General features: G+C 43.6%; 1 protein-coding gene across 9 annotated transcripts in view; it reads left to right on the forward strand.

Moving 5' to 3' along the window:
• ARHGEF10 (Rho guanine nucleotide exchange factor 10) overlaps positions 1 to 19,951 on the forward strand; it is a 182,076-nt gene that overhangs the window by 13,348 nt on the left and 148,777 nt on the right. For 6 of the 9 annotated variants that reach the window (XM_073336205.2, XM_073336212.2, XM_073336211.2 and 3 more), the window contains exons 2-3: positions 62 to 204; positions 11,800 to 11,883. In XM_073336205.2, coding sequence (XP_073192306.1) covers positions 138 to 204; positions 11,800 to 11,883 — 151 coding nt within the window. In that variant the 5' untranslated portion in view covers positions 62 to 137. The remainder of the gene's footprint in view (positions 1 to 61; positions 205 to 11,799; positions 11,884 to 19,951) is intronic. The other 3 variants (XM_073336208.2, XM_073336209.2, XM_073336206.2) reach the window with 2 other exon arrangements.

Genomic DNA, 19,951 nt, shown 5'->3' on the forward strand with positions numbered 1-19,951 from the left:
GGATTGCAGTAAGAAGAGCAACAGGAGAAACGTTGACCCACATTGCCTCTTATACCCACAGTTGAGAGCGCAAAGGAAGCTACTGCACATGTATGAGTCAACAGACACTGCTTTGAACAATATCTGGACTCAAGTGCATGGAGCGCACGGACCCATGTGTGAATACAGATAGGGACTGCACATCTCAAAGAACTTCCAGTTATAGTAAGTAATCCCTATTTTGTTACCAAACCCCCAGGTATATTTGTTTTCCTGATGCTTGTCAATTAATAAGGTTTGTGCTAGATATACAGCACATTTTAATAAGATCAAAGTTATGGATGCAGTATAGGGTTTCTCAAATTTTTCTTAGTGTGGACCTCGTATAGACATAGAAATTGTCATATGGATGTCGTCTTCTCCTATTCACAGAACATCCCTGTTGTAACTTTCATAGAAAATTAATATCGAGAAAGTGCTTACTGTATCCTAACTGTATGTTAATGTAATTTAGAGGGTGTAAAATGGAGGAAAGCCATCTTTTCGTGGACCACCAGCAAATGTCTGGAAAACCACCAGTGGTTTCCAGATCACAGCTTGAGAATCACTAATATAATGTACAGACATATTGTGGTAATTATGTTCTTCATACATGATGAGGAAGGGAGATGCATTAGTCAGTTTAGGGCAAAATTCCCTTCTCAGATCTATATAATGGATCAGGACTCTAATATTCTGCTCCAGGGATATTGGTAGGAAGCTCCTGTCCTGAGGAAGAGCAGAATCTTGGGGTCAAGATCTGTCGTGTGTCTCTGAGAGGAGAATTTTGCCCTTAATGTCTATCCAGAATTAAACCAATTATACATTTTCTTATAAGAAGGAATCTTGACATGATTAGAAGTAAAAGACTTAGTGAATGGTATTTTTGAACCTCAGGATTAGTAAGCATGACTAGTATTTTTATTTATTTTTTATTTTTTATTAAAGAACATGAATGATGCTAAGTGGGGAAATGCAAAATGTTTTTGCTGACTTTCTCAGTCCCAAATAAGAACATGGATTCATTTTTTTTCTTAATTGCATGAATCAGCAAAAGTGTGGGAAGCAATGCATAACTGCATAATGTTGATTCATGTCCTACACATTAGCTGCTCAATCATGAAAAGTTAAGCTGAATGTCATGTGCGTGGGCAAATAGTTAACCAGACCAAAAGAAATTTGTTCTGTTGAAGTGGTAGTGAATAGGAGTCCTATTTTTGGAAAATCTGCTTCAGTGACTTACTGTATTGTACAGTACTTGTTACTTGGAACTAAACTCTGAATGTGTGCTATTTGGTTCCAAGTTCAAGATTAAACTTTCGCCCTGGTTTCTATTCTCTACTCTTTTGGAAAGACTGTTCAAAGAATAAAAAAGTTAAGTTGAAACTTTCTAGTTAAGAAAATAGACTATAAACATTCTCTGATGTTACCATATTTTCTTTCATCCTTCACTTATCTAATTAAACGTGGATAATGCATCCATAGATCTCAATATGCGTTACAAGGGAGGATAAACATTATCATCTCATTTACAGATAAGGAAATAAGGCAAAGGAATGAAACAAGCTGTTGACCTAGCCCAAGGTATAACATGGATGTCTCTCTCTCTCATAGGCCAGACTTAATTGTGAGCTTTCAACTTTGTAGTTTACATACTTTTTTTGGGTGCTCAATTTCTCAACCTTAATATTACAGGAAAGCAAATTTTTTGCATTTACTTTTATATTTTATATAATTGTTCTTGATGCAAACCAGTTGGTCAAACAACCTGTGGTTCAAATAAAATCCTATTGGCATTGGTGACACTACTTTTAAGAATCGAATAATAGATGTCAGATATGTAAAAGACTCTACCCAATCACTGGGTCCATCCAGTGATGAGCTGCCAGAATCTTAACAACCGGTTACCTATAAAAAGTTCTGATGTAAGGGATGTGCCTCTGTCCTGCCCCCTTGCCCTCCCCAGACCTGTTCTCCATCCCAGGTGCCTGCTGGTGGAGCAGGAGTCCTGCAGCCCTTCCTTCAGTGGGTCGCTCCCGGCATGTGGGGCGGCGGCTTCCTGCAGGCAGCCGTCGGCCCGACTCCCCACCGCGGGATGTGAGTGCCCCCAAGCGGTGGAGGCTGGACAGCCCCACAGCTCAGGAGTGGGAGAGACTGGGGCGGGGCTCACCCCAGCATGCCCAAGGCAGCCCCCAGCCATGGCACCAGCTGGTGCTGCCCGGCTCCTGGGGCAGAGGAGGCTGCTGCTGCTGCCAGGGGCCTGGCACCCCAGCCCTACGCGGCTCCCAGTCACATGGTGCCTGATCTCCCTGCCCAGCGCAGCCGGTCGCGCTTCCTGGGCCGGGCAGGAAGCAGCATGGAGCTCGGCTAGCATCGGATCAGCCTCAGCGCGCAGGGCCCTGGAGTGGCTGCCCGGATGGCGGCTCAGTGTAGGTACCAGCTGCAGCGTGGCCCCTGCCCTGAGACAGGACGTGGGGCTCCGCAGCCCTTCCATAGCCCCGCGCCCCCCAAATGGTACTGCTCCATGCACCCTCCTCTAGCACCGAGCCCATTCTCCAATGAGGGCTGGCTCTAGGATTTTTGCCGCCCCAAGCAAAAAAAATTTTGGCCACCCCTGCTTTCTTTCGTGTCCCCCCCAGCTCCGCCCCTTCCCAACCCCTTCCCCAAATCCCCGGCCCTGCCTCCTCCCCCGGGCGTGCCGCATTTCCCCCCCCCATTGCTTCCTACGGCTCCCCCCCTGCAACCTCTTGCCCTAGCTCACCTCCGCTACACCTGCTTCCCTGAACATGCCGCTGCTCCGCTTCTCCTCCTCCCTCTCAGGCAAGGGGGAGGCAGCTCATTCAGGGCAGCAGGTGGAGCGGAGGTGAGCAAGAGTGGGCGGGGAGCACAGGAACTAACGGGGGGGGCGGTAGAGGAACCGCTCCCTGCCCCAGCTCGCCTCTGCTCCACCGCCGCCTCCCCCGTGCGCGCTGTCGCTCGGCTTCTTCCCCCTCTCTCCCAGGCTTGCCGTGCCAAACAGGTGTTTGGCGTGCAGCAAGCCTGGGAGGGAGTGAGGAGAAGCAGAGTGGCGGCGGCATGCTCAGGGAAGCAGGCGAAGTGGAGGCGAGCTGGGGCAGCGGAAGCACATTTCTAGGGGCGTCATGGCCGACGCCAGAATGCCACCCCTAGAAATGTGCCACCCCAAGCACCTGCTTGTTTTGCTGGTGCCTAGAGCTGGCCCTGTCTCCAACAGCCCCCTTCTATAACACTGAGCCCTACACCATGCACCTGTCTAGCGCTGCGTGTTGGGGCCCCCTTGGCCTGGGGGGCTGCCCTAGCCACGGCCCAGCCTGGCTGGGACTTTCTGGGGCGGCGACTGCCTAGCCAACCCACCCCCCCATCCCGTGACCGCCTCTTCTCCCCTCCCCCCCAAACCTGGGAGCTCAGGGAGCCCTAACAACCGGTTCTAAAACTGCTTCTAAATTTAACAACTGGTTCACGGGAACCAGCTCCAGCGCACCACTGGGTCCATCTGCATGTAAATTAAGAAGTGAAGATTGTTGGTATCGGGGTTAGGAGCAGAAGTCCCAATATTTTAAAATAATATTTGTAAAGCTTTTTGAAGATGCAGTATACTGTATGCTAGTATTTCCTTTTTGTGTTCTTCCTTGCTTTAGTTACAGTAGAAAAACAATGTCTGCATTGCTACAATATTTCTGATTTGTTTGGATAACATTTCAATATTACAGATAATTGAGTGAATGCAATTATTGATAGTTTTCTGGATTCCACATTCCAATCCTGTTTGTAGGACTAAGTTGCAAAAGCACTTCCCTGTTTACTTCAGATTCTTTGTTAGAGCTATGGAGAATGAGAGATTTTATTGTTTATGTTCTTAGTGACCTGTGTTGTTGTTGTTTTTTGTTTTTCTTTAAATGAGGCTGCTGAAAATATTGAAGAACTATGTAATTTTTCAGATGTAGTCAACATTACTTTTCCTGACAGGAAACAAGACCATTCATTTTTCCAAAGGCGATTAGATCCAAAAGAACTGTAAATATTTACATTAACTGCCTCAGTTGGATCCTGATCTGCTAAAATCAATGGGAGTAGAATTAGGACTTTGGTGACTCACATTGACTTGAGTGGGAGGTTGGAGCAAACCCTTCCTTATTTTCCTTTTGTTTTAAAAAAAATAAGTAAATTTCATGTATTGCATCCATACGCTTTTTTTTTTTTTTTCATTTTGTTTTATTCTGGAAGCCTAAGTTAATTCTGGAGTCACTGGGTGATTTGCTGGGGAAGTAGAATTGTTCTCAAAACAGAACTTTTTCTTTCTCTCACAGCAATCACAAGTCACTTGTGAAAGAACAGAAAAAGCTAGTGTTAATTTTGGTTCTGATGTGGTTTTTATACTAATAAAAATAAGTTTTGACTTATGTCATTTTAATATGTATGCAGTCAAATAGTGTATAGATCCACATTGTGATTGGAATGTTTTGTGTGGTGTGAAGCATTTTTCTGACCTAATTAAGAATGAAAATCTTTACAAGAACAATTTAGTTACTTTGGTACTTTGACGTCAAAGTATTGAGAGCAAGAGCATTTGGAGGATGAAAAACATTGAATACATTTGGAAAATAATCTATATTTTTCCAAATAGTTATTTTCATTTGAAAGAGACATATAAAGTTATTGACTCTTCCTCATGAGTTAAGTCTTTAGACTTCTCTTTCAGTTTCCAGCCAAACTGAGAATAACTAGATAAAAGAGAAGATTTCTTGTATTATTATTTACTATCTGTATTGAGGTAACACCTAGAAGTCCCATGTTCCTTATTGCGCTAAGCTCTGTAGAAGCAGAGGGGGGAAAAAACCATGGTTCCTGCATACAAGAGCTTCTGATCTAATTTTGCTCTTTTTTACCTTCCATGGTGCCAAGAGTCTTTTTTTCTCTTTGTTTCGGTTAGGCAGATAAATAGATATCTGTGCTATTTTAAATACTAATATGGTCACCATCAGCTCACAATCTTTAATAGAGTTATCCTCATGACACCCAATTCTGTCAAGTCCTAGGTCAGTGCCTTAACCTTTGGACCATCCTCTCTCCTCGGGTAGAAAGTAGAGAATGAAATAGGGGTGGGGGACAATGGTAACCTGGATGACTTGATTAGTTTTTTTTTTTCTGGAACGTGAATTCTACTTATTTAGGGTTCAAGTTCTGCAGCTGCTGTTGATGGTGAGTAGTGCCTTATTTCTGAGAGACAGCATGGCCTAGTGGATAGAACACCACACTGGTCCTCAGAGTCTAGTCCAGGCTTTGCCTCCGGCCTGTTGTGTGACCTTGGGCAAGTCACTTCTTCACTCTGTGCCTCCGCTTTTCCCATATGTAAATTGGGGATAATGAAAGTGACCTCTCTCAGCATCGAGGGATGAAAAGCGCTATATAAGAGCTTATTTATTTCTTATAAATAGTCCCACTGTAATCAATGAGGCCATTCACAAAAGGCCAGTCTTTGGCCCATCTTTTCTGCCAACACAAGACAGTAAGGAGATATAAATACTCCATAATCCACAGCACTTCCTACCCCTCTCATGGGTAGCAGTGTGTGAGAGATAAGTGACCATGGAATTGCTCCAGTCTCTCCTACACAGGTGAGCAGGGAGTGGGCAGAGCCTTCGATCCTCTCCTTTTCCCCCAACATATGAGCCATCACATGAGCTGAAGTACTAGGGAAGATAATCTGTAACAGGCACAAGGCCGCTGCAGATAATATCTTCCACTGGCGCAAGGGGGGAGCCAAGAAACAAAGTATGAATCTGAGCCTCAGTATGGTTCTCTGTCCACTCCTTGAACAGAAAGTCTGCATTGCTCATTGCTTAGGGCTCGTTGCAATGCCATAATCTATCCTAAAGCAAGGTGCTACTCCGTGTTTGTATAAAGGTGGCAGAATAAGGTTTGAAGGGGTTTTCTGGTAGTTGAATTATATATAAAATATCTCCTGAAAAATGTTTACTCACTGCCATTGGAGTGAATAGCAATAGTTCCTTTGATTTTAATGGGATCAGGGTAGGACCTTGGATACTGAAACATTAGGTCTCATGCTTATTGTATGCATATATTGCTAAGGAAATGTTTTTCCTTATTTTAATTCATTCCACCTATGGTGATTTGGGAAACTTCTTACAAAGATTTTGTTCTATTCCTGAATTTATTAATGTTTTTATTTTGTAGCCCTTGGTATTTCCTTTAATATGTTAGATATTTGTTATTCAATCCAAATATCAATAAAACAATTAAGAATGAAAATTTTGTGATTCATTATTCATATACTCTCGCTATAGGGCTCCCACTGTTGAAAATAGCTGCCCCAGTCTGAATGCCTGCTTAAGTCACCCTTCATAGACAGGTTTCAGAGTAGCAGCCGTGTTAGTCTGTATTCGCAAAAAGAAAAGGAGTACCTGTGGCACCTTAGAGACTAACACATTTATTTGAGCATAAGCTTTTGTGAGCTACAGCTCACTTCATCAGATGCATTCATAGACACTGTCTTTGTAACATGAATCTTGCTTTAATACACAGGATCCGTGGTTCCTAATTATGGCCTTACAGAGAGAACAAACTGTGCTTGAAATATTTATTTCCTCTCTGCAGAAATTTCAACTTTAGAGATATTAAAAAAATACAATGAAACAAAACCAAACAAACCCCAAATGCTATACAGCAAGATTTATCTCTCAGAGGGAGTTCTATAGTTGGGTGAACAAGGCTCACAATTAGTCATTAACCAGACCATGTTCAATAGTTGGAGTAGGCACAATGGTGTTTTTGACATTCACATACTTGGTGTGGGCAGATTCTTCACTTCCCAGCCCCACTCCCTACAACCTTTCTTATAGCCTTACCGGCTGTCTCACAGCAGTCATTCTACAGCTCACGTGCACAGCACTCTTTCTCTCCAAGGGGCAGGCTTGCTTGGAAAATAATCTGCTTCCCTCTTTTCTTTCATGAATTAGGGTATGCTTACTAGCTCATACCTGTTGCACCCTTAGCAATAAAGAATCTTGGTATGACTGCAACTGTGATTCACTCTGTGTTTTAAAGGGCTGCCGTGTAAAATATGGTCTGTGCCGTTGTCAAGTTTGTAGAAATGGCCCTTTTGGTGGAAATGGAAAACTTGGCAGTTTGTGTAATGGCCTGTGCAGGAGGCAGTCCTGTAGTTGAGTGTCTGATTGCCCCTCACAGTTTTGGAGACACTTGTACAGCTCCTGTTTCTGTGGCCTTCCTTCTGTTGCACAAGTAAGTTTTTGGATGAGATTTTTTTATGAAGTGCTCACATGATATATTTGCCTAGAATCAATATGGAGGGATTTTCCTGTGCTGGAAACCCACACAGGACACAGAAACACCATACTCCCAGCTGAAAAATGGTGGTACATTTAAACCATGTGTGGGCAATCTTTTTGGGCTGAGGCCCACATCTGGGAATAGAAATTATATGATGGACCATGAATGCTCAAAAAATAGGGTTTGGGGTGCAGGCTCTGGGGTGGGGCCAGAAATGAGGAGTTCAGGGTGTGGGAGGGGGCTCCAGGCTGGGATACGGAGGGGGAGGGGGTGAAGGCTCCAGCTGGGGGATGCAGGTTCTGGGGTAGGGCTGGGGATGAGGAGTTTGGGATGTAGGCAGTACTCTGGGCTGGGATCAAGGGGTTTGGAGGGTGGGAGAGGGATCAGGGCTGGGGCAGGAGGTTGGGGCGTGGGGAGACTCAGGGGTGCAGGCTCCGAGCAGTGCTTACCTCAATCGGCTTCTGGAAGCATCGGCATGTCCCTTCTCCAGCTCCTATGCAGAGGTGCGGTGAGGCGGCTCTGCACGGTGCCCCATCCGCAGGCATTGCCCCTGCAGCTCCCATTGGAGCGCCTGAGGGCGCCATTGGAGTGCGTAGGAGCCAGAGGGGGGCCATGCTGCTGCTACCGGGAGCTAAGTGGTGCGGCCCCCAACCCTGCTCCCTGGCTGGAGCGCCGGAGTGCCAGAGCGGGGCAAGCCCCAGATCCCGCTCCCCAGTAGGAGCTCACTGCCAAGGTTATGCCAAAATTTGAGAGCTTTCTCAAGCAGTAAGATAAACGTGTTCATTAAGCTGTACTACTGGATAGCGTGAGGACTCACCAGTGATCATCCTGACATAGTTATGAGAGGGAATTGGTCCATAGAAAGCAATGGTGACTTTCTTTCAGTGTCCTTTGGGCAAGACTTGCAATGGTTGGATTTTTGTTACCCTGCCAAGTAGCACTTACTGCTATCAGGGTTTTAGTCTTTTCAATACCAGGAAATCAGACCTTTTCACAAAGAGGTTGGTTAGCCTTCATAAAACCTTAAGGCATGAAGGGCAAGCGCTCAGCACCTCTGAAATTTAGGCCACACCGGGTGTCTTTCATGGTCAAAGCCATGAGATACAGGGTTTACCTTCAGGATGTAACTAGTTATTACGTGTTTCATCTTTGGAAATGTGAGTCCAGTTACTACTCAAGCTGAAAAGAAATGGAAAAATAACCCTATCAAGTGCTTTAGATTGAATTGGGGTTGGAATTCCCACCTTGTTGCCTTGTGATAGGAGGCTATCCTTGGACATCATTTCAGCATCCTATTGCTTTAAACCAACTGTTCTCAAACTTCATTGCACCACGACCCGTTTCGGACCATAAAAATTACTACACAACCCCTGGAGGGTTGAGCCTGAGCTCTGCTGCCCTGGGGGCATGGGGGAGCCAAAGCCGAAGCCTAAGGGCTTCACCCCCACCGCCCATGGCTGAAGCCGAAGTCCGAGCCTTGTTGCCCAGGATGGAGGGCTTGGGCTTCACTTTTGGCCCTGGGCCTGAGCAAGTCTAATGCCAGCCCTCGTGACTCCATTAAAACGGGGTCGGGACCCACTTTAGGGTCCTGACCCACAGTTTGAGAACAGCTGCTTTAAACCATCTTGGTAGCTTTCTGACTCCACTTTCCTGTCGGATGGTTCTGCTTATGTTGACAGAGAACTCTCTCAATGAGCAATCATTGTCCTGGGATGTCCAGACAACACAGCAAAAAAGGCTTGCTGTCCTTAGCCCTTTTTGTTGTTGTTGTTTTGGTTTGGTTTTTGTAGAGTATGGCTTTTGGTTTTGCCACCTGTGGGTCCTTAAGGGGTGTTCCATGACTATAGATGGTTTGACCTTAGGTAGGTGGGGAGGGAATTGTTTGTTTTGCTGAGGGAGTCATTTGAACCCAAAATACAATCTCTCTCTTGTATGACTATGGATGGAACATCAGGCTCTGCATCCAAAATCCAAATTGCACAAAAACATAAAACAAAATTTTTAATGTGTGGAAGGAAAGTCAAATTATTGTAAAGATATATCTATCGGGGGTCATAAGACATTCTTCCACGAGCAGCTGCATCTTCTATGGATAACTGCAGGGTCCAGTGGCTAGTGTACTAGCCTAGGATTTGGGAGATGTGGATCCAAGTCCCTGCTCTGCCACAGACTTCCTGTGTGGTTTGGGGCAAGTCAGAGTTTCTCTGCATCTCTGTACAATGGGGCACTTCTTACCTCACAGAGGTGTTGTGAGGGATTAAAGATTGCAAGGTACTCAGGTATCAAGGCAAAGGGGACTATGTAAGTATCTTAGTTAAGTAGAGTGTTGTTTTAGCTGTGTCGGTCCCAGGATATTAGAGAGAGAAGACATGTGAGGTAATATTACCTCACCCGTATTCAGAGATACAGGGTTTACCTTCAGGATGTAACTAGTTATTACGTGTTTCATCTTTGGAAATGTGAGTTCCAGTTACTACTCAAGCTAAAAAGAAATGGAAAAATAACCCTATCAAGTAACCATAACTCTCTTCCTTTATTTCACATGGTAATTTTGGTGGGGAAAAAATGCATTCCTGATGACACCATTTGAAAGTTTAATAAGCATGCCTTTCTTTTCCACAGAAATATATGGGCGTGAGAGAGGTTTGAGGAGAGACAGGGTGGGGAAATGTTTCCTTTATATTTTAAGGGAAAACACACTTCCTTCTTAATGGATAGATGTTGTGTATGGATGGTCAACCCTCTTCAGCCTTAAGCACCAAATGACTTAATAAATATCTATGACTTGATTGAGAATTAGTAATGATGGGTAAAACGCAAAGCAACTGAGAAGAGTGTTTCTTTCATGTAGAAATGTGAATGCTTATCTGACTTATCTGAATACTTTGAGACTGCCAGCAGCTTCCCTCCTAAATCTATAACAGTATGGCAAGTACACTCAGGAACATTTTGTACGTACCAGCTAGGTCTACACACACCAAGTAATGCACAACATGTTAGTGCATGTATAAATCACAGCCCTGTACAGTGCACTACCTCACCATGTAGACAAGCCCTTTGACTTTCCATACTTTTATAGACTCTGAAGACTTTCCCACTCCTTGCATTGTGGGATGATCTAGGCCCAAACCCTGTGAAATCCTTTCCACTCACTGCTTTCTTGAATGAACCAGAAATGGGCCTCTTGGGACTGGGACTCAGGAAACCTGGGTTCCCATCCTGACTCTGCCACTGACTTGTGTAATCTTGGGAAAGTCACTTCACTCCTGTCTGCCTCTGTTTACCCTCTTTCCCTTTGACTGTCTTATCTGTTTAGACTGGAAGCTCTCTAGGGCAGATCTGTCTCTTACCATAGCGTCTAGGACAATGAAGCCCAGTTGGGCCATGTAAGCGTTGCTATAATACAAACAATAATAATGTTTTGGGAAGAGAGAAAAGGCTCTCTCATATTCTGGGATTTTTCTCTTCCATGGTGCACTCTGGGTCAAAATGTGGGGGTGATCCAGAGAATCTTGTTACACTTAAGTCATTGAGAACATTAGGCCCACTGGAGTGCATAGTAGTTGTATTGCACAAGAGAGGAGGGTGATCAGGTTGCCTTTAGAAGCTCAGGCTGGAAGTGGGATACCCAGACACGCTTCTTGTTCCATTCCTTTCCTAAAGGTAAATAGAGGTAAAGGGGGGGCTTAATCAATTTTTTCACACTTTCCAGAAAAGTTGAGTTTAAAAGGGGTTTTTTGTTAGAACTTTTTAAACAGAACCATTTTTTTCTGGACTTCTTTAAGTCAACAACTTGAACAAAAACTAGGGAAAGACAGTCAAAGTGGTAAAATGCAATGGTTGTTACTTCTCAAGGTGAACAAAGGCAGCCTTATCTGGCACTGCAAATTATTACTGCAAGGTCAACATAAGTTAGTTATTTGTTGCAAGGAAAAAGATACATCAATGTGGTGTTTGCTAACAAGCAAGTTTAACTCCATGGTGTTGGGACTGGTGATTTTTGGATGTTAACTGCCAAGTGGAAAATGAATTGTCATGCCTTTATGAGTATTTTAGCACTCCTGACCCTGTGTGTGATGGGAGAAAGGATTTTACAAAAGGGCTTGGCACCCATAGTTTGGGGGCAGATTTTCAAAGCATGTAGGCACTGAAACATGCTCAGTTTATCAAATGAACTTCAGTGTTACAGTGGGAGCTAGCAGTACTGGGCACTTTTGAAAATCTGGCTCTCGTTTAGGTGCCCAAATGAGAGCTGAGCTCTTCAGAAAATCTGACCACAATTGTGAATGCTGAGCACAAGAAAATCAGGCTCCAGGGCCTTTTGCTCCCCGTCTCTTGTCCGAAGACGTTAACGATGGTATTCGATGGCTTAAGTATGAGACTCTGCTAAATCAAAAAGCAGACTCGCTAAATCTAGAAACAATGCTTACCTTCAAAAAATGTGCTTTCTTGCAGAGGTATTTGTTCTGTTAAAGGAACAGAAAATTAGTGGACACAGCAGTATGGAGGCAGAGGATTTCCCTCCCCCACCACCTGAAGGTAACTGGAATATTCCAGCTTTTTAGTTACTCAGTGTGACAGATATATCCCCTCCCCACTAATCACTCCCAAAATCTTTAGTCAATTTGATCTTTTTTTTTCTTTTTCTCCCCAGGTGTTTTTGTTGTACATGTTGGCATTATCCTCATGAACACATTTTGTGTTTGTTCTTTAACCATTATTCCTCAGCCATTCTTCAGGGGTTATGTATATTTAAGGCCTAATTGCTGGCGCATTATGTCGGATTCTTTCCAATGATTTCTGTGAGCATGGGATCAAGAATGAAGTTTCATTTTTAACAGTCTCTCCATTGCTATGAATTTCCTCATCTGTTGATCTGATTTCTGAGCTCTGCCAGTTACTGTCTCCAATATGAGGTGTTAAAAGTTGATTAGACTGATACACAATTATTGTATACTCAGAAATGTCCTCTTTGAGGACTCTCACTTTGTTGTGGTGAAGGGGCTTGTGTGTTCCAGTGATCCTCAGAGCTGAGTTGTTGGGAGCTTCATGTTCCTGGGAGGATCTCCCAAGGCAAACAGATCTGAAGGGAGGTCCCAGACAAAGCACAGTCCAATCCCCCAAGTCCTCAATGATGGATCAGGCGGAAGGGGGATCTCCACAGCTGTGAAAGCGGATGAAGGCTGCAGCAAGTGGAGATCCATAGTCATCTTGGACTTTCTCTGCCACTGGGCCCCAGACCTCCAACTTGTCATGACTGTGAGGTTGCTGTAGGTGCACCAGCTTCCCCATGTTAAACAAAATCATGCACAAGCTTCTACCATGGGAAATAACATCTCTCCAATCTTCCAAGCCCTGTGGTGACAGGGACAGGATTAGTGAATTTGGTAGTCCATAGCCATGAATCTGCACACAGGCGGTGGTAGTTAGATGGTCATCTGGCACCTGGACTGAGACAGGGGTGCAGTTCGGCAGCTACTATCGCGACTGAGCAGTCCTGTTTAGGCTCCCCTCTGTTCACCCTGCGTGGGGAGAGGGCTAGAAAAGGTGCTGTAAACCTAGGCTGTCTCATACACTCCTGGGTGGATTACCACGTCCAGTGGGATCATTCTGCCTTTGGTCAAAGCTATAAAAAGACAGTGACTTTTGCTATATGGAATGTTCGCCCTCAAAGCTGAAAAGAGTGAGAGAGGAGGAAGGAAAAAGAAATAGCTTTCTCCTGGTAGGCCGCTGGCCTGCCAAAAAGTGTCTGTATCTACTGTGGGCGGATTTGTGGTTCCAGGATCGGACCCTGAGTCATCTCAGGACCCATATGTACATCCACGGTAGAGATATCTCAAATTGAGGGATTGCCAATCAATCACTCAGAAATGCGTCAGTGCTGGTTTGATTTGGATATAAACTTTTCTTTTTGTTAGTATTATTAAAAGTAAAAATGGAAATAATTTACATAGCGCCTTCAACTTGCATAGCTCTTTAGAACATGCAATAGGACAAGTTTCCTACCTCAAAGATCTTGGGGACCAATTCTGTCCTTGAGCCTGTCTGATCTATGATTCTTGTGGTCTAACGGGGGCTGCTGTAATGTGGCCTAATAGAAGCTGAGGGAGACTTCCCTAGGTGCAGAGACTACATTTGCCCTCTGACAAGACCTGGCACAGGGGGCGTGCAAAGGCGGAGCAAGGAATGGGAGAGGATGGGGCTGTCCACTATAGCATGGACCACTATGGAAGATTCTGGGTGCTCCAGATTGTGGAGCAGTCTATAGGAAGTTCTTGCAGGTCTCTGGCTGCTTTGATTTATTCTGAGGGGTAGAGTAGCCCAGAATCCTGAGAGCTCAAAGATGGCATTACATACAAAGCTACCTTTGCCCCTCCCTCTCCCATTGGTCTGTGTATACTGTGCTGGAGAGAGAATTCACCTTTAGGCTTTTTCTGTTTCATTTGTGGATTTATGGTGAGCACAGTAAGGTATGTAGGCACTTGTGTCCATTATGCACCATTTGCATCTTGACAGGACAGCCAGAGTGAGTTTCTACATTGTTTCCCTAGTTAGCATCACCATCTTGTTTCTTCCCTGAGTTATTTAACTATTTGTATATGTAACTATTTCAGATTGTCTGAATCTTTCTCTTTTATATATATTACATTAAAACTTCATTTTACTTCATACCAGCTGAGAAGATTCTCCAGCAGTGTAGATTTTCTATCACTGACCATTTAAAAACCGAAATTGGATGTTTTTCTAAAAGCTGTGCTCTAGGAATTATTTTGAGAAAGTTTGATGGCCTGTGTTATACAGAAGGTCAGACTGGATGATCACAATGGTCCCTTCTGGCCTTGGAATCTGTGAATCTATAAACATTTTCCAGTTGCCATAAACATTAAAAATCACTTGTCTTGGTTTTGTTGAGTGATGACTAGGTAGGAACATAGGAATTCCCATTCTGAATCAGAGCAGTGCTTCATCTAGCCTAGTATCCTATCTATGACAGTGTTGCATACCAGATGCTTTAGAGAAAGGTGAAAAAACTCTGCAGTTATGGAATAACATGCCCATAAGGAAAGATTTCATCTGGCCCCACTATTTTGAGGTTGACTTTTTGCCTTGAAGCATGAGGGTTTAGATCCTTCCAAAATGCACACGCTCTCTCTCCCTCTCTCTTAAATCCTTGCTATTATTGCTCTGGATGTGACTCTTGGTTTTGTTTAGTGATGAATTATGAGCATTGGCAGGATATCCAGTTACTATAGAAAGATGAAAAAAATCCCTTTATCAGACTGCTCATATCTAACGAATGTACGTTAGCAGGGGAAAGGCCCATTCTGCACATGGGCTGAGCCTATTATTGAACAAAGAGATCTAGCAAAATAATTGTAGTTGTGGCATCTAAGGCTCCGATTAGCGAAGCATTTTAGCCCATGTGTTACTTTAAGCATGTGCGCCTGTCATAAATATAAAGGGAAGGGTAAACCCCTTTGAAATCCCTCCTGGCCAGGGGAAAGCTCCTCTCACCTGTAAAGGGTTAAGAAGCTAAAGGTAACCTCGCTGGCACCTGACCAAAATGACCAATGAGGAGACAAGATACTTTCAAAAGCTGGGAGGAGGGAGAGAAACAAAGGGTCTGTGTCTGTCTGTATGCTGCTCTTGCCAGGGACAGAACAGGAATGGAGTCTTAGAACTTTTAGTAAGTAATCTAGCTAGGTATGTGTTAGATTATGATTTCTTTAAATGGCTGAGAAAAGAATTGTGCTGAATAGAATAACTATTTCTGTCTGTGTATCTTTTTGTAACTTAAGGTTTTGCCTAGAGGGGTTCTCTATGTTTTTGAATCTAATTACCCTGTAAGATATCTACCATCCTGATTTTACGGGGGGATTTCTTTATTTCTATTTACTTCTATTTTTATTAAAAGTCTTCTTGTAAGAAAACTGAATGCCTTTTCATTGTTCTCAGATCCAAGGGTTTGGGTCTGTGGTCACCTATGCAAATTGGTGAGGCTTTTATTCCAACATTTCCCAGGAAAGGGGGGGTGCAAGTGTTGGGAGGATTGTTCATTGTTCTTAAGATCCAAGGGTCTGGGTCTGTAGTCACTTAGGCAAATTGGTGAGGCTTTTTACCAAACCTTGTCCAGGAAGTGGGGTGCAAGGTTTTGGGAAGTATTTTGGGGGGAAAGACGCGTCCAAACAGCTCTTCCCCAGTAACCAGTATTAGTTTGGTGGTGGTAGCGGCCAGTCTAAGGACAACGGGGGGAATATTTTGTACCTTGGGGAAGTTTTGACCTAAGCTGGTAAAGATAAGCTTAGGAGGTTTTTCATGCAGGTCCCCACATCTGTACCCTAGAGTTCAGAGGTGGGGGAGGAACCTTGACAGCGCCAATGGGTCTACTTATGTACTTAAAGCTAAGCACATGCTGGATTGCTTTGTTGAGTCAGGACCTAACTTCTGACTCACATTTTAGACAGATAACAACAGCAAATTTTAGTTCCTTTATTTACTGAGATCTGACTTATTTAAAATGTGCCAAGATGTTGCTCTAGACCCTACTTTTACTGACACTGTTGCCAATGAACATAAAACCCCTGTTCCGAAGAGCTTACAGTCTAAAGATTCCTGAAGCTAGAGTACTTTTTAATTAATGTGGTGATTTATATGAGCTCCAGGATGTGAATGACTTTAATGAACGCACAGATTTGAATTTACTAATGATTTCTCGCTTGAGAAAACCCGATGCTAATAGAAGGCCTGGAAGTTAGATTACAGGAAAGATTCTATGATGCTGAATACAATAGGAAATCTCAGTAATTGCCCTAAAATGCCCTTGTTTTCCAGCTCAGACACCAGTGTTGCTAAGAAGATATAGTGACCTGTGCCTCACGGGGGAGAATACATGTGTTATAGGATGACCGTTTCTCTTATGACTGGGCTCATAGGATCTTTCCCCCCAAAGTGTTCATAGCAGGAGACAGTCATGAATTTGGGTGCTGGGAAGGTTATATCTGAGTTTCTTTTGGATACTGATCTAAATATTGATGATGGTTAATTGGGGAAAAGAAACTCAAATAAAAAGTTCTCTTTAAGCAATTGGGTCAAAATTTTCAAACTTGGGAGCTGAACTTTAGGAACCTAAATCCATATTTAGGCACCTAAATCCATATTTAGGCACCTGAATGAAATTGACCTGACTTTCAGAAAGACAGTCCCTGTAGAATGTATTTGAGAGTGCTCAGGCCCCTCCTTTAAGATCTCTAAATGAAGATGCAGGTGCCTAACTGAAGCGTGTGATTCTGGCTCCTATCCTAGGCAGCCAGGATACAGGGCTAGGTGGACCATGGATCTGATGCAGCATGGCAAACCTTGTGATTTTTTTTAACGCTTTGTAAAATGTTGGCCTTATTTTCCCAACTCCCTTTCTTCCCCTTTTCTATACTGGGATCTTTAGGGTGGCATTTTTGCTCCTCCTACCCTCTTGTTCCATGCTAACCTTGCTATGTTTTTGCTCTGTCCCATCAAAACCCACATTTTGTTCGCTCTCCTGTTCACATTGCAGCTACTAGAATGGCATGACTCGAATATCATGGGGTGCAGGGCAAGAAGGTGGGCTCTCAAGATGTTCCCTGCCACTTGCTAAGGAGATATATGGGGAGGAACTGAAGTCCACGCTTAGCAAACTGGACGTCTCTCTCCCCTTCCCTCTGCTGATTAGTTGGGGAGGTGGCTAAGTCCCCCTGCCCAAACTCATGTGGCTGAGAGGTGGAGGTAAGGCCTGTGGTCAACATGTAAACCCCTCTCTCTGGCTCTGGATGGACATAGACACACAACAGCAGCACAAAGGGAGCTAGAAACATTGAACAGATGAGCACATTGCTAGGATGCTGAGCAGGGGTGGCACTGAGATCCATGCTGTGCATTGACTCCAGTGGCCTCTGGTACATGGTGGTATTCTTTCTCGGAGGATCCACAGCCATCTTAAAGTCCTGAACTATAGTCTAAGGGCCAAATTGTTAGAGGAGGGGAAAAAAATCTAAGTAAGTCAATAGATATTACTCAGCATCTCTGTCTGCCACCCCCACAAATGCAGCCTGAGATTTGAAAGTTATCTGGATTCTTTCCTGTTGATGGGAGGCAGCATGATCTGCAGTGCAAGGCTGGGCATCAGGTGTCTTGAATTCTATTCCTGGCTCTGCCCCTGACTTCCTGTGTAGCCCTGGACAAGTAACTTCACCATGTCTCTCTACCTCAGCATCTCCATGTGTAAAATAGGTTAGCAATATTATCTCCATCTTCCTTGTGGGGGTGATATGAGGGTGAATTACAGTTGTCATGTCAATGCAAAGTATGATTGTTTTAGGATTTGTCTACCTGGTGCATTAGTCTGCACCAGAAGGGTGTAAATTGTAGGGTGCATTAGCATGTCACACACTAACACTGATATGTTAATGTTGTACTGTTTGAAACAAGATTACATTAACACCGCTTAGGGAACTTTTAGTGCATGCCAGCAGGGTCCATCCGGGCCAGTTAGTGCGCAATACACTAGTGCACATTAGAATTCACATACTTCTCCACACGTTACGTTAATCCACACCAGAAGTCCTTACGCAGAGTGGGCAGTAACTCTGTCCCAACTGAGGCATATTATAGGCATGTTTAAGAGGCAGCTGAGGTCTACAGGAGGAACAATATCTGGGAAAGTGGTGCATGTGTTTCCTTCATCTCCTCCTCCCTTTATTGTGCTCATACAACATAACTAACTGTAGCAAACACATGCTGCTGAATTTCGTGTGTGTGTGTGTAATACTGACATTCCATTCATGCAACAATTTAATTTCATGGTGACAAGTTTATATCAGTTAACTCCCACAGAGCAAATGGAGGCACTGCAGAAAATTTTAAAAGATGGTTGTTGTCATGCTCCCTTACCCCTCCCAAGTGACTTGACTTTTTTAAAAGTGATTCTCCTTTGAGGCACAAACATCTGGAATTCCCCAGTATTTGTTTTTGTTCATTTTCAGTGGGCATATGTATTAGCAGGAAGAGATTGAAAAAGGACTCTTATTTTTAAAAAAAAAAAAAAAAAAGGCAAAACCAAAAAAACCTGGCACTTGTGAGCTCGGATACTGCCAGCCCATGTTCACTGCTGTCATATATGTGTGTTCATGCATGCATATACAAGAGGTGGAACATTACTTTTAATATTTGTTGATTCATTTGAGACAATAATTAAAACATACTGGTGGCCTCCCCACCAGCAGAGACGAGACTTTAAAGATTAAGCATTAAGGGTAAACAAAGACCATGTACAATGCACTATTATGTTTCTTATTAATTACTGTAGCCAAGTATGTGCTCCACACCCATCTGGACAGTGAAGGGACATGTTGTGGAATGCAGACACTGCGGTAGTTGCCAGGCCTGGAAGGAAAGACTTGCAGCCAGAGAAACAGATGGACTGGTGATTTCTGCGCACTGCATTTCTCTCTGTAGCTGTGCTTTCTTCACACTGACCAGCAAGGACTTGGGTCTGGTTGCTCTGATGCCATCTATTTTGTATTTGTTTATGGTACTGTGTTGAAAAGGGTATTACTTCTCCTACTACCCTGTCACAAAGGTTTTTTCTTCCTACCCACATGGGAACAGTCCTTTTGACCCTGTGAACTGGGATTCCCTCTGCTACTTGCCCTTCCCTCTGGGAGGAATTAGAGATATGTATAGGGACCCTGTTGCGAAGGAAACTGGCCTACCTGCTTCCTCAGCAGGAATGGGTACCAGAAAAATTGTTGCCTGCCTGAAGGAGAAAAATCATCGATTTGTTTTTAACAGACCTTTTTTGGTGTGTTTGTTTCCTCACCTTTTATTTGGTTGCTACCTCTTATTCCTGGGGCAAGGTAGCATCCCTCATCAGTGCCAGATTCAGAACATATTGAAATCTATGGGAGTCTTTGGATCAAGCCCTCAATACTTTGCGCTAATCAGAGTTGTCTTAAAAATAAATCATCCTAACCAAATAGTGTAGCTGCAGAGCAGCAAGATAGGCTACTTAGTAGCAATTAGCTTTGTCAGATTGCTCTAAAAAATTTCTCTTTAGTTGTATTAAAACTCCAGAACCATGCCTATGTAGTGCGTTCTTTTGTTCCTTAAATATCTGTTTAAAACTGCGTTGAAATTTCATGTTTAGTGTAAAAACTCTCCAGTTGAATGTATTCTTCTTCTGCATTTCCTTACTTCAACTGTTCTGTGCTATTGTAGTGAGCTTTTAAGCAGCTGCCACGCTTTGCTCCAGAGATGGCTGTATGTCATTGCCAGATGAAGTGAATTCCATACTGTTTACAATATGCACTGTGAGATTAAAGGTGCTGTGTATATATATCATTATTCATTTACCTTGTTTCAGTTCCAGAAATATCATATTATTCAACTGGCAGCATCAAGAAATATTTTTATTAAACTTGTGTTGTGAATGACACTGAAACGAGGCAGTTAAACTGGAGTTTTCATAATATTGGTAAGAAAATCAATTGATATGTGTCTTGTGATTTGGTTTATGAAGGTTAGTGGCTGTGAGATAAGTGGGCCCATATTTCATGTTAAAACAGAATAAGTCAGC

Source organism: Lepidochelys kempii, chromosome 3 (genome assembly GCF_965140285.1).
Source record: "Lepidochelys kempii isolate rLepKem1 chromosome 3, rLepKem1.hap1, whole genome shotgun sequence".
Taxonomy (NCBI): domain Eukaryota; kingdom Metazoa; phylum Chordata; order Testudines; family Cheloniidae; genus Lepidochelys; species Lepidochelys kempii.